This window comes from Mytilus californianus, unplaced genomic scaffold (genome assembly GCF_021869535.1).
Source record: "Mytilus californianus isolate M0D057914Y unplaced genomic scaffold, xbMytCali1.0.p SCAF_7, whole genome shotgun sequence".
NCBI lineage: Eukaryota > Metazoa > Mollusca > Bivalvia > Mytilida > Mytilidae > Mytilus > Mytilus californianus.
This window is the reverse complement of record NW_026262723.1, coordinates 64,169,968-64,188,340: the sequence shown is the minus strand read 5'-3', so window position 1 is coordinate 64,188,340 and position 18,373 is coordinate 64,169,968. Positions and strand designations below refer to the sequence as shown.

Here is an 18,373-nt window from a genome sequence, read left to right as displayed (position 1 = left end):
TCCGTGTCTTCCGGATATTTCTGCTCTGTAGTCATTATAGTATATCTCTTCGTATGATCAAAATTTGTCTAATCGGTTTTTTAAAGGCATTTATTGATGGTGACTTTGTTATTATATCTGGTAGTTTGTTCCAGGTTTTAGCAATTCTAACAGAGAAAGAGTGTTTACGGATATTGGATTGGAATCTTTGATGAATGACTTTATTACTGTTGGTCCTGCTACTATATCTTTGTTGAGAATCGTCTGCCGTTCTTAAAAATGAGCTTACTTCTTTGTCGTAGTATCCATTCATTGTTTTGAAGGTTTCAATCATATCCCCTCTTATTCTCCTATAAGATAATGTTGGTAAGCCTAGTTTTTTAAGTCTCTCTGGGTAGCTCATGTCTTTGAGACCTGGTAATTGTTTTGTTACCTTTTTTTGGACACCTTCTATTTTGTCGATATCTTTTTTCTTGTATGGGGACCAGACTGAGCTGGCATAATCTAGGTGGGTTCTAACCATGGTTTTGTATAATGGCATGAATGTCTCAATTCCCAAGTACTTAAATGTTCTTCTTAGAACTGCAAATATGGAGTTGCCCTTGTTCACTTTTTCTCTTATGTGATTTTCAAAGGTGAGTTCTGAGTCAATAAGGACTCCTATATCTTTTTCCTCTTTAACCTGTGCTATTGGATGATTTAGAAGACTATAATTTGATGGATGGTCAGTGCTATTAGATTTCTTACATATTTTCATATATTTACATTTTTCCGGGTGAAATTTGAGTAGCCATTTGTCACTCCAGGATTCCTTCTTGTTAAGATCTTCTTGTAGAATTTGTCTGTCATTATGGGTTTTTTATATTCTAAAGATCTTGGTATCATCCGCAAATAGGTATGCATCAGAATCCACTTGGTCTGGAAGATCGTTTATATATAGAACAAATAGTAATGGTCCTAGTACTGATCCTTGGGGTATCCCAGATGTAACGTTAGCCCAGTCTGATTCTTCACCATTCACTATGACCTTTTGTTTCCTATCTTCTAAGAAGCTTGTTATCCATCCTACTATATCTTCATTGACACCTAGATTTTTTATTTTGGCTATTTATCTTTTATGAGGTACCTTATCAAAGGCCTTCATATAATCAGTATATATGCAGTCTATGTCTAAACCTTGATCTAATGCCTCTGTCCACTTATCAATCACTTCTAATAATTGAAGACCAGTTGACCTCCCTGCAATAAATCCGTATTGCTTTTTAGAGAATAGGTTGTTCTTTTTCATATGCTCTATAATAAATTCACGCAATATCTTCTCCATTATTTTGCATACTACAGATGTCAAACTGACTGGTCTATATAATTTTTGGCTAGTGACTTATTACCCTTTTTAAATATTGCACTTATCATAGCATTTTTGCAATCGTTAGGTACTGTCTTACTTTCAAGTGATTGATTATATATAATACATAAAGGATTTGTCAATGATTCAGCGATCTCTTTTAGCAGCCTAGGGTGTAGTTTGTCCATACCTGGAGATTAACTATTTTTAATGCATTTAAGTGTTTCAGCACTACTTCTTCCTTTATTTTCTGATTTGACATTGCATTAGTTACTTATAACGGCGTTGGTGATGGCACTACTCCGTCAGGTTCCTTGGTGAATACGCTGGAAAAGTATTCAACTAGTAATTTGGCCTTCTTGCTGTTATCCTCCGTTTTATCTGATTTTGTGTCTTCTGGATCCAGGTGTAAATCCCCAATTCCTTCTTTGGTTTTAGTTTTTGACTTGATATAACTCCAGATAGCTTTAGGGTTTTCTTTAGCTTTTTCAGACAGATTTTTCTCATATTCCCTCTTCAACTTATTTACTCTACTTTTTACTTGATTCCTTATCTTATTGTATTCTTTCCTCACCTCTGGCTCGTTATTATGCGTTATCTTTTTTGAGAGGATGTTTTTCCTTTTAATTTTCTCTATGGTGTTTTTATCCATTGGAAAATTGTTTTTCCCCCTACCGATTTGTTTCCTTTCTTTTGTTGGTATATATTTTTTGTCCATATCTTGAATTATACTTAAAACTGATCTCCAGTTTTCGTTTATATCATTTTCTTTCTGTATTAATTCTGACCATTAAATGTTATCTAATTCTTCTTTTATTTTTATGTAGTTTCCTCTACTGAATAATTTAATTATTTTTGGTTTACTTTTAATATTTGTGTAGCAACTAAAGTCAAATTTCATAATGCAGTGATCGCTTTTTCCCAGTGGACTTTGGTATTCTAAATTTGAGATCATATTTTCCTCATTTGTTAAAATCAGGTCTAGGGTATGGGGTGTATTGGTACCCCTCCATCTTGTTGGTCTTGTAACATGTTGAAATAAGAAGTTTTCTTGTAGATTCTCTAAAAATTTGTATTCATTACTTTCTGTACTTTCACCTGGTGAATTCCAACTGTCCCAGTTTATTTCAGGAAAATTATTATCTCCCATTATTAGGATATGTGAGTAGCCTTTACTACAAGCTTCAGTGGTAAGCGTATTTAATTGTTTAGTGTACACTGATTTATAATCTCGACGCGGTTTTGATCTCAATATCATAGCCCTTTTAAAGACCACTAACTCAAGTATCGTAATTTAAAACTCCCGTGAAGACGCGAATTAATTTTTATCAGAGACATGTCTCTGTTGTATTTAACAAGATTAGTAAATACAACGACGTCTATTGGAAGGAGTTAAGAGTTATCGTTAATTATCTACTGTCCAATTTAAACAGATTGGGTTATCTCGCTTGGAAATGTGACATATTCTTGCACATGACGTATGAGCTGGAACTATTAATCTATACTAACATATATTATGTCCCAGGTATGAGGAACAAATGATCATTTATATATTTTCTTTTGCAGTAGAGATTTGCCGAAATCTTTGTTTGTGTGTTTTTTTTCATGTTCTAGTGTCTGTTGGAATTAGTCGGTTAGTGATGGTATTGCAATAAGTCTGTGTACAACTTTGTAAAACATGATGTCTGCTTTTTAGGCGGCGCACTGCAAGTATTGACCATTCAAGTTTGTTTAATATAGTTGTTACACTACTGGTATTATGGTAGTTGTTGAATGCATAGCGGGCACACGCTGTACCGTTGCATGCTTGTTTATTTGTTCTGCTGTATGCGGATCACAAGGCAGCAGCTATATTCAAGTTTGGGTCTTACGATGGATGCAAGTGATTTGATTTCGCTGTTTGAAATTTGTTTGTCTCTTTTAAGAAAGCCTAGTGATTTGTTTGCACTAGATATAATATTGTCATAGTGGTTGTTCTCTTTTCGGTTCGATTGTAATGTTACAACCCGATGTTACAGGTTCTAAAATATGGTTATGCAGGATGTAATCGTGTTGTGATGACGTGCATTTGTTTGGATAGAAGACCATGAGCCGATCAGCCTCCCATACGACAGCAATGTCAAGATCTGATTGTAAATTTGTAAGTCTTCTTGGGACTCAATTTCTAGGTATATAATGGTATCGTCAGCAAAGGGTCTTAATTTGCTGTGTCTGAATTATTCTGGAAAGTAACTACTGTTTTCGTTCTGTTTAATAAAAAAAAAACATACATTCATTTGAGAGTGTCTTGTATTCCATAGTATTTAAGTCTATAGAACAGACGGCGGTAGTGAACTTTATCGAATGCTTTGCAAAATCCATTATGATCTTAAGATCTCTAAGAAGTTTTGTTGTTATTGCTATGTAGTTCTTGTATGGATTGGATGAGTTGTGACTCGCATATTGGAGGACACAAAGGAGTTGTTTGTTTCTAGATAGTCTATGATGTTATTTGTCACAATGTGTCTCATTATTTTAATTGCAGCAGATACAGGTTAAAGATATCGGTCTACAATTTTTTACTTTGTGACGTTCACCCTTTTTATATGCTGGTGCTATATTTGCTTGTTTCCAGTCTTTTGGTGTTTGGCCAGTTTCTAATGATTTGGTGAAAATACTTGTCAAGATTGGTGCTATCTGTGTTCTAAGTTCTTTTAAAACTACCCTAGTGTTATCTGGTCCACTGACTTCGTGCGGATTTAAGTTTTGTAGTAATTTATCTACACCCGCTATTCTCGAATCAAATTTCTGTAATTTTACTGTGTGGACTTGGACCTTTATCTAGAATATTACTTGGTGTGCATGGTTTGTTTGTAAACACTTACTGAAATTGTTGGTTTAAAAGTCAGCTTTTTCAAAAGTGTCTGTTACGAGTATGCCTTCTTTTCAGAATCCTTAATTATCATTTCTAGTGCTTTTGATGTACTAGAATACATTCTTTGGTTTTGTGTTTGAGAACTGGCGTTGGTCTGGTTCGTTGATTGATAGATCATATATAATTTGTTCAATATAGTTCCAATATGATCTCCTTTGTTCTTTTTGTACTGCTTGTTTTAGTTTCTTGTATTTTAACGAATTGTGGTTTCTACTTTATAGCATTCATTTGTCTTATTTATGAGTTTCCTGAGTTCGTTGTTTACCCATGGAAGGCTGTGTTTGTAAGTAAACATTTAAAAATCAACTTTACCTCTATAACACTCTGTGCTGATGGTGTTGCATTTTCTTATAAGATCATTTTTTTTATATTATCCCAGTTTGCTTTTTTTATATTTGTGTTTTTTTGTAGGTTTTTCACTAATTCTTTTTAACCAGGTGTCCATTTCTACATAAACGATGTCGTGGTCTGCTTAGCAAAAATGTGGAAGTGTAGTGAGTTTGTAAATACATGTTGAGGTAGTGACTAAGATTAGATCTAGTATTTTATCATTACGTGTTGGTTGTCTTTGGGTTGATGCAAGTTGTGATTAGAAATGATATCTAGTAAAAGCTAGTGTTGTTTAGCATCTAGTTTGGTTTAAATAAATGCTGAAATTGACCAATTTATATGTCAAAGATAATTTAAATTCAAGCTATGAACAGATGATTATTTTCTGTACGCCTGCGGTTTTTTTAACAACAACACATGCATATAGCGATGAAATAATTTTAGTGTAAATTTTAATTGTATAGTGGTAACGCGTTTAAAATATCTTTACAACATATATTATTACGGAGTTCCGTTGGTCTCATACAGATGGAGAGTTATGGTTTTTAAAGTCAAGCGCGTGGGGTGTAAAGGTTAAAGTGGTAAAGTCTAACGCTGGAAATGCAAAGTCAAGCGTTGAAGATGTCAAGTCAAGCTCTGTCGATGTATCGCAACCGTGCATGTGTTAGCTTTTGAAGGCATTGTTTAATGGACGAAATCAGTACATTCATAACTGCAAGTCTCGAAGAAAACAATGGGTGTTCATAGAAAATATAAACATTTTATGTTTATAATTCTAATTTTTCTAAAGCATTTTTAAAGATATAGCCTAAAACATTATTTTCTTACTAAACAGGTGCCTGGATCGACTAGCTCTTACGCAAAAGTGGTTAAACCTGTTTTCCCTCAGATTTTTGCTAAGGCCAGGAAAACTTAAAAAAAAATTCTCATGTACATCTGGTTTCTGTTGACTACGCAACTGTCATAATTTGTAATTAAATTTACCACAAGATCAAATATTTACCTTCAATCATTGCCATGTATTGCATATTCATAGGTAAAATTATCGACTTTTTATAAACCAGATGCTGGAATATTTGCGGAAGGCTATTTGGCTACGTTTCTTATCTAACAGGTTTAGGTGCTAAACGTCTTTCGCTACAAGTAATCAATACATTGATAGCATAGTCTGACGATGTTTGATCACTGTGACTGCTTCGCTTGCAGCGGCAAATATTGCAAGCATATTCAGATCAATAACATGCTAATGTTTATATACCACACTTTGTACTAGACCGACGAACTGAGTCCGATATTTGTAACTTGCTAGCTCCCAAGGCAAATAGTCCGTAAATGAGAAGGCATCACATCCGGACATATAACTCCGAGCCGATAAGTCTTTAGTCATAATCCTTAATGTCGCGTACATTTACACATTTACATGGAAATAAACTCATTATAGATACCAGGATTGAAATTTTGTACGCCAGACGCGCGTTTCATCTACATAAGACTCATCAGTGACGCCCGAATCAAAAAAGTTTAAAAGGTCAACTAAAGTACGAAGTTGAAGAGCATTGAGGACAAAAAACTCATAAAAGTTTTGCCAAATACAGCTAAGGTACTATTCCTGGGGTAGAAAATCCTTAGCATTTCGAAAAATTCAATGTTTTGTAAACAGTTAATTTATGATTATGACCAGAGAAGCTTAAAATACCAATGTTAAAGTTTGTTGTTTAATCCTGCCGTGAATGAAACCCACAATTCCCGCACTCGAGCTAGGCAACACGATTCCATGAGATCACCGTGGCGGCTTAGACCGAATACGAAAATAAAGCGTAGTTTTGAAATTACTTTAAAGTGGCTTCTTCTGACTGGAAAACAATTGAACAAATCTCTTAGATGTGTACTGATTGATGTTGTAGTCATGATTTTAAAAATTATTAGTTTTAACTAGCTTTCAGTAACTGCGAGTTCTCTTAGATCTGCTTCGTGTCAAGCTATGAAGTCAAGCATTTTACAAATGATTTTACAAATCACAAACATATTTAACCCGACAACATCCTTCATTTGCCTGTCCAAAGTCAGGAAACTTTAATTTAGTGGTTGTCGTTGTTTGTTGTCTGTCATATTTGAATTTTCATTATTTGTTTTAGCCTAACTCAGATTGTTGGTTTTCACCTTTGAATGGTTTCCCATTTTATCATACATAGGACTTTTACAGCCTAATTTACGGTATGGGCTTTGTTCATTGTTGAAGGCCATACGATGATTCATACCAGTTACATCTACGTCCATTTGTTTATGGTGGATTGATGTCTCATTTGCAATCATATAATATCTACTTACTTTTATATCTTATTGTGAAAGAGGTAAAAAAGTGGAAGCTTAAATTTTTTCACCATTATTTTATGTTACTCAGTGCTTAATTTTCTTTCATTCGGATGTCAAAACTAATATTGCTTGCACAATGAAAATTGTAATCTCTTTCAATTATCTCAAATTTCTTTTCATTAAAAATTTTTTGAATTTCAGGATACAAAAAACAAACATTTGTGTTTTCCTCATAATTTACTGTTAGGTTTAACGTCCAGTGCCAAATTGCATGCACATTTCAGAACGAGAACATGCTTATGTGATATAAATATATACCATGCTTTGTACTAGAACCATAAGATGGTCCAAGATGAGTCGCGGATTTATTTTTAACATCATAGTTCACTGGATCCATAGGAAGACATATCACCCTACCTGGACACCTTATTCTGACTCCGTCTGTTCCCTTACTCCTAATGTCGCTTGCCGGGCGGAGAAGCAGCCATTTACTAATTTTCAAGTCTTTGGTTTGATTAGGCCGGGGTCGAACCTACGACCTCCCTCACCCGAGACTTAAGCACTGCCACGAGAACACCGAGACGCTATCCTTTTCAGACGTTTGCAAATTTGTCAGTTGTAATAGTAAACTACTTTTTCCAGCGTTTTGAATATAATTTGGACGAGCACGGCGCGTCATATAAAACCACAAAAACGAATGGATTGTTTGCCTTTATAGACCGAAACATTAAGTTAACACTTTGCAATGATTAATAAAAAACAAAGTTGTTATATTTTACCTACTGAACTAGGAAACGACGAATTTTAAACGAATCATTAAAAGAATTTTATTGTTTAAAATATATCTAGATTAATGAAAAAGACGTACGCGTATTGCTTATTGATTTGAAGGTTAATGTAACTTCATTGGTCAAGGATGGGGTAGGGCATGAACATTTAATTGAGTAAATCACAAACTGAAAATGTGTTTATCATAAAAAAAAGTAGACATTTTAATATTTGAATTTCTGATTTGTTTTTACTGTATGTTAGTAGAGTAACATCGATACTGGACGAATAACACCATTAGGAACTAGAAAAAAACCCAACTCCATCGCTATTTCTGTGGTCGGCGTCGGAGATATGTGTATCGGTTTGTTGCGTAATTTTATGAGAACTCAATTGTAATCCCTCACCATGGTATAATTATAAAATCAATTAAGAATGTCGATCAATATCGGTATTTGTGACGATACGATAAATATGTAACACGCATAACATGTTAATATATAGATCTGTGGTCTTCCCAGCTATTGGTTAAAGTAGCGTGGTGAAAGTAAATGCAGACATGAGCAATGATGTTTTGAAACCAGTATGTTGGTTTTTTTATCCACATAGCATCGGTTAAAACAAAAGACAAACACTATAATTTAAAGCTACCAAATGTTTTACATATATGACTCCCAATTTTGCCAATTCTAGAAATATGTGTTATCTGCATGCATCACTGAAACTTTAGGTAGTTTTAACAAGCATAATGAATATAAAAGGACCAAAATCATTTTTTACCATCTCTAATAAACATGCTCCTCCGATTGTACACATCACCAAAATGAGAATAATCACCGAATTGGTACTAACCATGAGAAACATGACAGCTGTCATTAGTGGAGAAGGATCTGCTTACTCTTTTGGAACAGCTGGGATCACCTCCAAGTTTTTGTCGGGGTTCGCGTTGTGCACTCTCTAGTTTTCTATATATTTTTTATAACTTTTTTTTGTCTTATTGTTGTGTTTCGCTTCCTCTCCGACTTTTTAATGTCCCCTTGGTATCATCCTCCTTTTTTGTTGATCGAATTGACCAATATGTTAGGTCAGAAAAATTCCCGTTAAATAGAGAAAATATATATGCTTTTTAATTATTTTATTCTTTTATCTTTTAATAAAACCGATCAAAATTTTTGAAATCAATTTAAATCAAATCAGATATCTTTTTAATGTTAAAAAGTCGAGAGATCATTTTCCAATACCGTGATCTGTAATTGAAACATGATGACGTTGTAGATATGAAAAGGTAAAAGTCTTCGACAAGAAAGTATGGCCTCCATCCAGCGAAACGGTAAACGGTACGTTGTTAGAAGTTACCCCATTAATGGTTTGGGACTGATTTGGAGATATGCAAATAATTCTGTTGTTGTATACAAATCTTCCTTTTGTTGTGATATTACCAAAGCGACAAATTATTATTTGGCAAATTGCAACTTGAAAATTCCTCCCAAAAACCTGGATGTTGGTTCCCCCTGTCACTTTACCTTCTTGTGGAAAAATTCTGAAAACTTGTGGCACAGTGTTTTGAAAGGTTTCCGAACAAGCACTTCCTTTTGTGCTGATGATAAATTCATTATATAATTTATTCCATTTTTGTATCGCTGTGATTTTCTCTGAACTTGAAAGTGAACTGTACTGTAGCGAATTAAGTGCTAGATGTCGAAGATCTGCCAGAGTAAGTCCCCAACTCATGAAAGCCTCATACCAATCGACGGTAAATTCATTATAGCCAAAAGTACCGGGATCGTCTGAACCTAATATAACAGGTATTCCATACTTAAGATAAGTGATAGCTGGATGGCGCCGCTGATCTGCAACATATCCCAACATTTTGTTGCTGATTGGATTGACCTCTACTGCAATTTTTTTCTTTTTAAGAACTTCCATGAGATATGGATGTTTTACGTATCCTATTCCATGACCAACTCTTTTTGCACCTAGAATGATTGCGTCGTATAGATTGTCCATTGTTGGAACAGGATCATCATCGCGAAGAGATGTCATAAGATCGTCTGGCCAGTTTGTTTCTCCTACGTGAAAAAAGTATGGTAACGTTAAGTTCTGAACTGATATCTTGGAAAAGTCTTCAAGGAAAAACAAAAGAGAATAGCCCCTATCTTCCTCAGACACGAGATCAAACCCAGACACTAAGTTTGGATATTTTTTATACAACCTCAAGGCCTTCTGCACGTCTTGTCCAACATAATTTATTTTCCTGCCACGATATGAGTTAATTATTCTTTTGTAACCAATAAAGTTGGGATGGCTTTCTTTAAATTGTTGAACAACTTCCTCGACCATTTTCAATTCTAGCTCTCCGTCATTATTGTCAATGAAGTGTTTTCCGTTTCTTGGTGCATATTTTGTATCTCGATCCAGCACATAAAGCTTATTGTAGGCTGACGACTTTGCTTCAAGATATTGCACGTTTTCATCGATTGCTGCTTGAAGCATGGCATCTACGTATAATTTGGTAAAATTTGCATTATTGATAATATGTGAACCTATTACGCTGAACAATGGACCAATTTCTTTCCATCGAAGTCCACTGTCTGTAGGATCATTTATTGCTTTATCGTCGATTATTCCCAGAAAAGTTGAATGCTGAACCAGAATGTCTTTTGTGTACGTAGAGTTATCTTTAACTTTAACCCATCCTGCCGGTGGAGTCAAGAAAAAGTCCATATTCCATTGTTTGGGTGGATCAGTTTTAACGTACAGATTGTCGTACAAAGGGTTTGCAAAGATCAAATCAAGCATCTTCGATTTACTGACAACATGATCTGTGAAAATTCAAATTTTTTTGAAAAGTTAGTCTGCACATATTAGGAGTTTTCATATTGGTAGACTGTACTCGGCCGTTATTTTACAAGTTTGACAATACATGTATACTAGTATTTCGAAGGTATATTGAATATTTTACAGAGGGAATCAACCTATGATATGGATTAGTTGTATCAATATTAATGTTTTTAAAGAGTACATGTTATACAACCTCAAAAGTGCACATTTCTGAATATCATAAGTCATATATTAGATATCAGTTGTTATCTTACCTCCTATACATTTCTAAGAATATGATTGGTTAAAAGCAACCGCGTGGAGACCGTGTATATTGCATATGGGGTTAGTAGGCTTAGTTTATTTCAATACACGGTTAGTAGTGGTGTTACGTCGCTTTGCAAAAACAACACGGTGTTGAGGGAAAATCCGAAAGGTTTCAACTGACAAAGAAATTGATGATGAACGATTGAAATAAATTCATAAAACACATTAAAAGCTAACACGTTGTTATTGTTTGCATGTGTTTTTGTATAGACCAAAGGAAGTAGGTTCTTAATATTGAAGACTTGATCACTTTGATATGACACTAGTCTAAATACCACATGTTAAGATGCGTAGTCGGTAAGATAAATTCGTTACACAGTATGCTAGTGACCTAATACGATATATATTGGGTCAGTAAATTCCATATGGGGATTCGATCTATAGATAGATACCGGTGTACCAATCGCGATAAACCAAGTGAAAACAACTGTAAGAATTGCATGAAATCTTGGAGAAATAAGACCGATGCGTCGTCCGGGTAAGTTTCTCCTGCAATGAATGCATCACATCACCCGCCATGCGAATCAAGACTCGGTCAAATGTCACAATAGGGAATTAGGCAAAATTAAACATCTACAAAAAATGGGAATGAGAATAATCGGACGCGCATGACCTACCTATGTTTGTAAAATTGTCATAATGATAAGCAGTTTTAAGTATATTTTGTCCTCTGAATCATGTAAACACCATATGGTAGGAGAGATGGTATGTTACCACTCAAGAACGGAATGTTGATAATAGAAGAATCAAGATGATCGTATTTTTCATAGATCAATTGTCAATTTTTAATCGATTTTGATAAACATTTGTTGATATTAAGCTGGCCTGCTTTTGTATGTAGTATCCTTAATTCAATATTGTTCACATATTTAGATATAAGTACAAACAAAAGAAAAACAGATGGAAGGACCAGTGGCGTAGCTTGACCATTGTTAAGTGTACGCCCGAACCTCCGCAAACCAACGGTTCTACCTGGCAGAGGACCTCTTGGTAGTGGGTTCGAGGGACGTTATCGAGAAAAAGATACAATCATGCTTTAGAGTCTATATTTTAGTTTTATGTTCAATTCATTTATTGTGTTTATGTTGAATATAATGGTCATTGATCTTCGGGAAAATGTCCAAAACCAGTTACTGTAAAATATATCAATGTTGTCGTTAAATTGATTATTTTGACTTCATCTATTTTTTTCCTATTTGTATTCGCAAATTCCGTTAATGAATACATAAGAAATAGATAATTATCATAGATTGTCAGGTGTAATATGAAAATTCAAAAGGTATTCGTGGAACCCTGTATCTGGCTTGGGACTGCTGCTGTCCGTTTTAAAGTGTAATGTTAACTGTAAAAAGAATACTTTTATCATGCAGTCAAATACAGGATTTTAGAAAAAAAAATCAAACATTTTTAATTTAGATGCTTTTTCTTGATCTTGATCATGCCAATAAGATTATTTACGAGTTTCATACTAACAATCTATGAAGGTGTACACATTTTATTATGTAAAAAAATAATCCCAGACCGTTTGTTAATTGCAAAAAGTCAATAAAATACTTTCAAAATAAAAAAAAAAAAGAAACAACAAATACATGTACTTTCCAAATTTTTTCTTCGGACATTATCTCCTTATCATAAAAATGCTTCTGAAAAAAGTTACATTCAATTCGATGAAGGTTTTGACAAAGTAGTTGATGGGTAACAAACTTTAACATTAGACTGTTACTATACTTTTTAACTATAAAGCAACAAAATACGGAAAAAAAGTAGAAATATATTTCCATTATGCTCTGGATACTGACTTTTAGTATACAAAGCTTGTGTCCTATTTCCGTAAAATTCCATGAAGGTTTGAAAAGTTATTGATGTCTGAAAAACATTAACCTACTTTAAGACTGTGTCCAAATATCAACTGTAAAAAAAATCCGTCCATTTATCAGTTGAATAAAAATATATTTTAAAATTTGGCTACTGTCTTTAAATTGATCATAAAAAGCTACTGTCCAAATATCGTAAAATTCCCGGAAGTTTTGACAATGTTTTTAATGTTTTAAAACAAACTTTAACCACAGACTGAACCTAAATGTTGATGATGCGGACGGAATCTAGAATCGCTAAGACTCGTTTCGCAACATGAATGACGCATGCTCGACGAAAATGGAAACCGCATATTCTACCTCGACATATAATAATTTGCTTTTTACAATAGGATACGAAGTAGAATTCACAGTAGATTCAGACTATATCTGACAATGGACAAATACATAACATACCATTTGATTAAAAGTAAATTTTGTCACTTTTATCTCGAATTACAAGCCATTAAAGAAAGAAGTACAAGATGCACGTGCTTTTCACCAGTTTTTTAAATTTATTTAGATTAAATTATTTTTATCTTCTAAAATCATGTGTACGCCCGTGCGTTTTGACGTAAACGTAGCTACGCGCCTGAGGACGTCATCAACACATATGAAATACTTGTGAGTTGAATTAAAGGATTACAACTGATGAAATGGAAATTATATCTATAATTCAATTGAAATCTTGTAAACGTCCCTATCTTAAAGAAATGTACTCGACCAGCAACCAATGAATTAAACATTATTTCATCTTGAGATAGTTACAATCGTAGACATGAAGAACACTTTGGATAGATAAATATGAACACATCAACTGCTGTAATGGGATGAGATGGACTGATCCATATTTCTATAAAAGGGCGGAAAGCAGAGAGTTCGTGGCAACGGAAATATGTAGAATCTTTCTACTATAAAAAAGGGCTGTTGAAACGTGATAGATGTACAATCATGTATTTGAAAAAAAAAAAATTAAATTGTAATGAGACATTTTCCCAATCTCTTGCTTATTAGAGCCTTTTGCTATCATAATATTTTCCCTCACAAGAAAGTACACAATGGAAGTAATTTTAAAAGTTAAATATATTTATACGAAGACTTGACATATTGCAAGATGGGAATAACGAAAAACGTTTTCCTCAATATTTTGACAATTTTCAATTATACCAAATTCACAACTCTATCTTGCACCTAGAACCAACCAAGCAGACATATGTTTTGTACTATACATCTAACAAAACTGCCCCAACAGAGTTATCAGGAGGAAAAACTGAAATCGACACTACATAATTTTTTTGCGAGTTTCCATCACGAATTGATTGATTCGATGTGACTGTGTCTCACTTGTGACACATTTTTGCTCTCTAAAATCCTTATAAATGTTGTGTACAAGTTATCATTTTGTACAAATTATAATTTGTATTTTAACATTGTATAAATTGTAATTCGTCGAAAAAAGGTGCTTGTACAAATTTAACTATATTTCACTTATAACTTGTACAATAATTCATAATAAGGATTTGGTTAAAAAACATTGATACACACTATAGCATTTCTATTTAATGACCAAATATTTACAAAATACAAAAATAATTCTGTATCATTTGTTTGAGCATGTGAGAGAATTATTGGATCGGGAATTGCACAACATCTTTTGTTTTTTTTACATCTAAACAAGGAATTATTTGAATCTGGAATAATTTTGAAGTCTGGAAAATTGATAAGAAATGTATGATGAAAACTAACCCAACTTTAGCGCATAGCTAAGGTTCAAGTTACTTTCACTGATATTTCAGTATGAACTAACTAACCCCCTTAGTCGTACATGCATGACTAACCCTCCTTAATTGGGTTAGTTTTTATCATATATTTTTTTTTAATTTTCCAGAATTAAAAATTATTTCAGATTCAAATAATTTCTTGTTTTTACATAAAAAAGAGCTCACCCCCTTTTGCATTTACATGAAAGAGACCCCCTGACCATCAATCTTTAAAAGCTATTTAACTGCTTCACGTAGCAAAAGTTGAAGCTCATAAACCGTTGCTGCGAATAAACATGTGTCGTTAACAGCTTCAATTTGAATTCTAGACAAATATCATGTCAAAATTCCTATACAGCTGTCCCAATGCGGTACCAAAAATTCTTGGTGAACACATGGTTGTGCTTTCATGTATTATTCTCTGCTAGTTCCAGAATTTCTTGGACAAATTTATCCTGCTGATCAACAATGCTGGCCATGTTTACACTATAACATCAAATGAATAAACGAACAAAAGAGTGTTCACAAACACCAGGGATACATATCTTTGACAACTTATTAATACAAATGACCAGTCCAAAAGTGTTCAAGAAAAGTTTAATGCAGAAATGTTTTCCTCAAGGCAATTAAAATGTATTACTGTTAGAAATATAAAAAAGACCATCTTTTCTATCATGTAAATTATAATATATCCTTTGTACAAGTTATAAGTGAATGTTAGTCAAATTTTGTACAAATTGTAATTTGTACAAGCAATTTTTGGACAAATTATAATTTTTACAAAGTTACATACAAATTATAGTTTGTACATGTTTTTTGTACAAACTATAATTTGTACAAAATGATAACTTGTACAAAATGATAATTTGTACAAAATGATAATTTGTACACAACATATATACCTGAAAAAGCGTCTGATCTGTAAATGTACCCACTGTGTCATATTCCTGATTGTGACACTTTGACTGAGTGCGGATTCGTATGATGGAAGATGCATATATAGCAATATACGCTTTCCCTGTTAGAGTTCATGCAATTCAATTTTTGTTTGTTACTTTGATTCGTATCTATTTAGTGGAGTTATGAAACTTGATCATTTGTAAACTACTGTTGCTTCTGTCAGTTAAAAAAAAAACATTCAGTAAAAAGTCAAAAATACTAATCAAAATGGGGTATCAAAGAATAAAACAAAACTGTTAAAGACAAAAGAAGGCTTTGACATTTTTAACATGTAAAAAGAAAAATGTATGTGTTTCTTAATTATCGTAGTATCAGACTATTAAATCCAGTTTGTTTAATATATGTTAGTTATACCAATTTTTGTTCAGAAAATAACATTAATATAATTTTCTAATTGATATTATTTCCTTAAATCCTTTCATTTAGCTTCATATATATTTCAAATCATCTCCAAACATAGTATGTTTCTAACACATAATGAACTTCTGCGTGTATATATTATGTTCAATATTCAGTTGTGTTTGTTAATTACTACCTTATCACTTCTTTTATAGAAAAATATCACTACAATTTCTAAACAAATGTAACAAAAAGTAGATATATATAACTTACTGTGATGCAAATGCATGTTTCCCCCTTTAGGGAATTTTTTAAGAAGCTTGTAAATCTTTGACTGTTTGATGTCATCAATATGAAGTTTTAAAGGTCTAGCAGGCGGAAAGTCATCACGGGTTCTGCGAAATTCTTCCCACTTTAAGTACTCAAGATAGCTGTATACGATTTGTTCATTCTATGGGAAAATACATATTATCATGAGTGTGCATACTATTATAAGTAATATTTTAAAAATTGAAGACAGGTTTATTGTGAACAAGTTGTGTGAACTTGAGGTGGATTAATCAATTTTAAATCGTCGAAGCGTTGACCAACTCTTTTTGCTAGTCTTTCACTGTAGTTAAATTGATATATTATGGGTTTTTTTCATTGAAGTAACATATGATTGGTCATGATGCTTTTACATGAATAAAACATGTTTCATTTCTGTTCTTTAGGAACAACGTGTAAAGGGAATATCAACATCATTTAGAGGAGATTAACTACAATTAGATGTCTAACAAAAGGTAAAAAATTATCCGATCAAAGTCAACAGCTTTTTGAAAATACAGACGGGCAAAACCAATAGCTGCATTATACAAAACGTTTTCCTTGATTAAAAAAATACCACGGAATATACCGTTTAACCTTTTATGGCAATGATGCTTATCATGTCCAGAACATCATAAACTTATGTCATTATTGTAGTCGATATATTACTATCAGACAAACGTCTTGTATTTGACTTCTGCTGCCCGACAATAAGATTCCTTCTGCATGAGCGTGCGTTTGACTTTGAAGGATGTGTAACTAAACAACCACGTTCGGTTGGAATTTGGACGTACAATTCGATACCCAAATTTGGAGAGTGCCACGCTCTCGGTACCTCGGAACTCTTGTCATCAATCTATCTTTTTTTTTCAATTTTCGTAATGGCTAGGTATGCCAATTATTTAATAAAAATTGAAAAAACACACACATCTATTTGAAATTAAGATGAAATTGATGGTACTGACGTTGTTTATCATCTTATTTACGAGTTATAGTGTACTTTTTTATTTGACTTTGTATATTTTTAACCTTTACTGTTGAGTCTTTTTTTGGCAATATCCTTTTGGCGTGACTCAATATTTATACATCCCGCCATTGTGTTATTGTGCTATGGTAATTTTTGTATTCTTGTCTTTAATTTTTCTTATGTACTTTTTCTATAGAGTGTCTATAGGCCATTTTGTTATTCTTTGTTGAATTTGCTATTTGTTTTATAGTTATGAAGATTATAACACAATGCTGACTGCTGTACCCCAATTTTTGACATTTTTACCTATTATGTCTGTCTGTTTTCCTCATACATTGTTGTCAATAGAATGGAATCATATGCGACTGTCATACAAGTGAGAGGTTTAGCTAGCTATAAAGCCAGGTTTAATCTACCATTCTCTACATAAAGAAATGCTGGTACCAAGTCATGGATATGACAGTTGTTTTCAATTCATATGATGTGTTTGAGCTTTTGATTTTGCCATTTGATAAATGATTTTTCGTTTTCAATTTTCCGTGGCGTTTCAGTAATTTTGTTATTTTACTTTTTTTGGTATATATTACTGAATGTTATATTTTCACTATTTGTTCATTAAACCTTTCTTGAACTTTCCGTTGTTATCATTCTTACAATGTATATGTGTTATTAGAAATTCTACCAACCTCGTCATATACTTGTCGATATCCTGCAAAAGCATGATCTTCGTCCTGCAATGCTTGTCGCTGTACTGAGTAGTTATACTCTAACGAACCAAAGGAATCATTATATGCAAGCGTGGAGCTTATCATATATGCAAGAATGAATGTCCATTTTTTATTCAGCATTATAAAGGGCTTGCGTGTATGTCCGATATTGGGAAATCTTCCTTTGCTGAAAAAGGTGTTCATTTTCTAGCTACAATGGCGATATTTTTATAGATGTGACTACCTCATATATGAGGGTCGTAATGGGGGTACCTTCATGACAAATAACGGTAAAAATTCTTGCCAAATGACGTTAACGCTAATTTTTTGGTGCATGACGATAAAATGTACACTTTCTTTTAGACGATAAAAAATCAAATGATTTTGACGAATCACGTTAATTTTTTTCCAAAAATAACGGTAACGATAATTATTTGAGACCTCTGACGAATCACGATAAGCATATTTTGACGAATCACGGTATAATTTTAACTAATTTGACGCTAATGGTAGCTAAAAATGACCGTTTGACGCCTGACGGTAAAGGTCATTCCTATCCTCATATATTTAAAGACAATAATACGCTTGATTCCAATCGTTATCTTTCCGTCAAAGTGTTTGGTTTTAGGTGACGTTATTTGACGTCATTTGTGCGTTTGTTGGGCATTTCTACGTCAGTACGTTC

General features: G+C 33.2%; 1 protein-coding gene across 1 annotated transcript; it reads right to left on the bottom strand.

Annotated features, from left to right (window-relative positions):
* Window positions 1-8,876: 8,876 nt before the first annotated feature.
* On the bottom strand, window positions 8,877-17,793 carry LOC127708555 (adenosine deaminase 2-like). Its single transcript, XM_052213461.1, has 3 exons — window positions 17,668-17,793; window positions 15,982-16,159; window positions 8,877-10,471 (listed from the first exon to the last, which is right to left on the bottom strand). The coding sequence occupies exons 1-3, from the start codon at window positions 17,791-17,793 to the stop codon at window positions 8,877-8,879; spliced, it is 1,899 nt and encodes a 632-aa protein (XP_052069421.1).
* Between the last annotated feature and the right edge of the window lie 580 nt (window positions 17,794-18,373).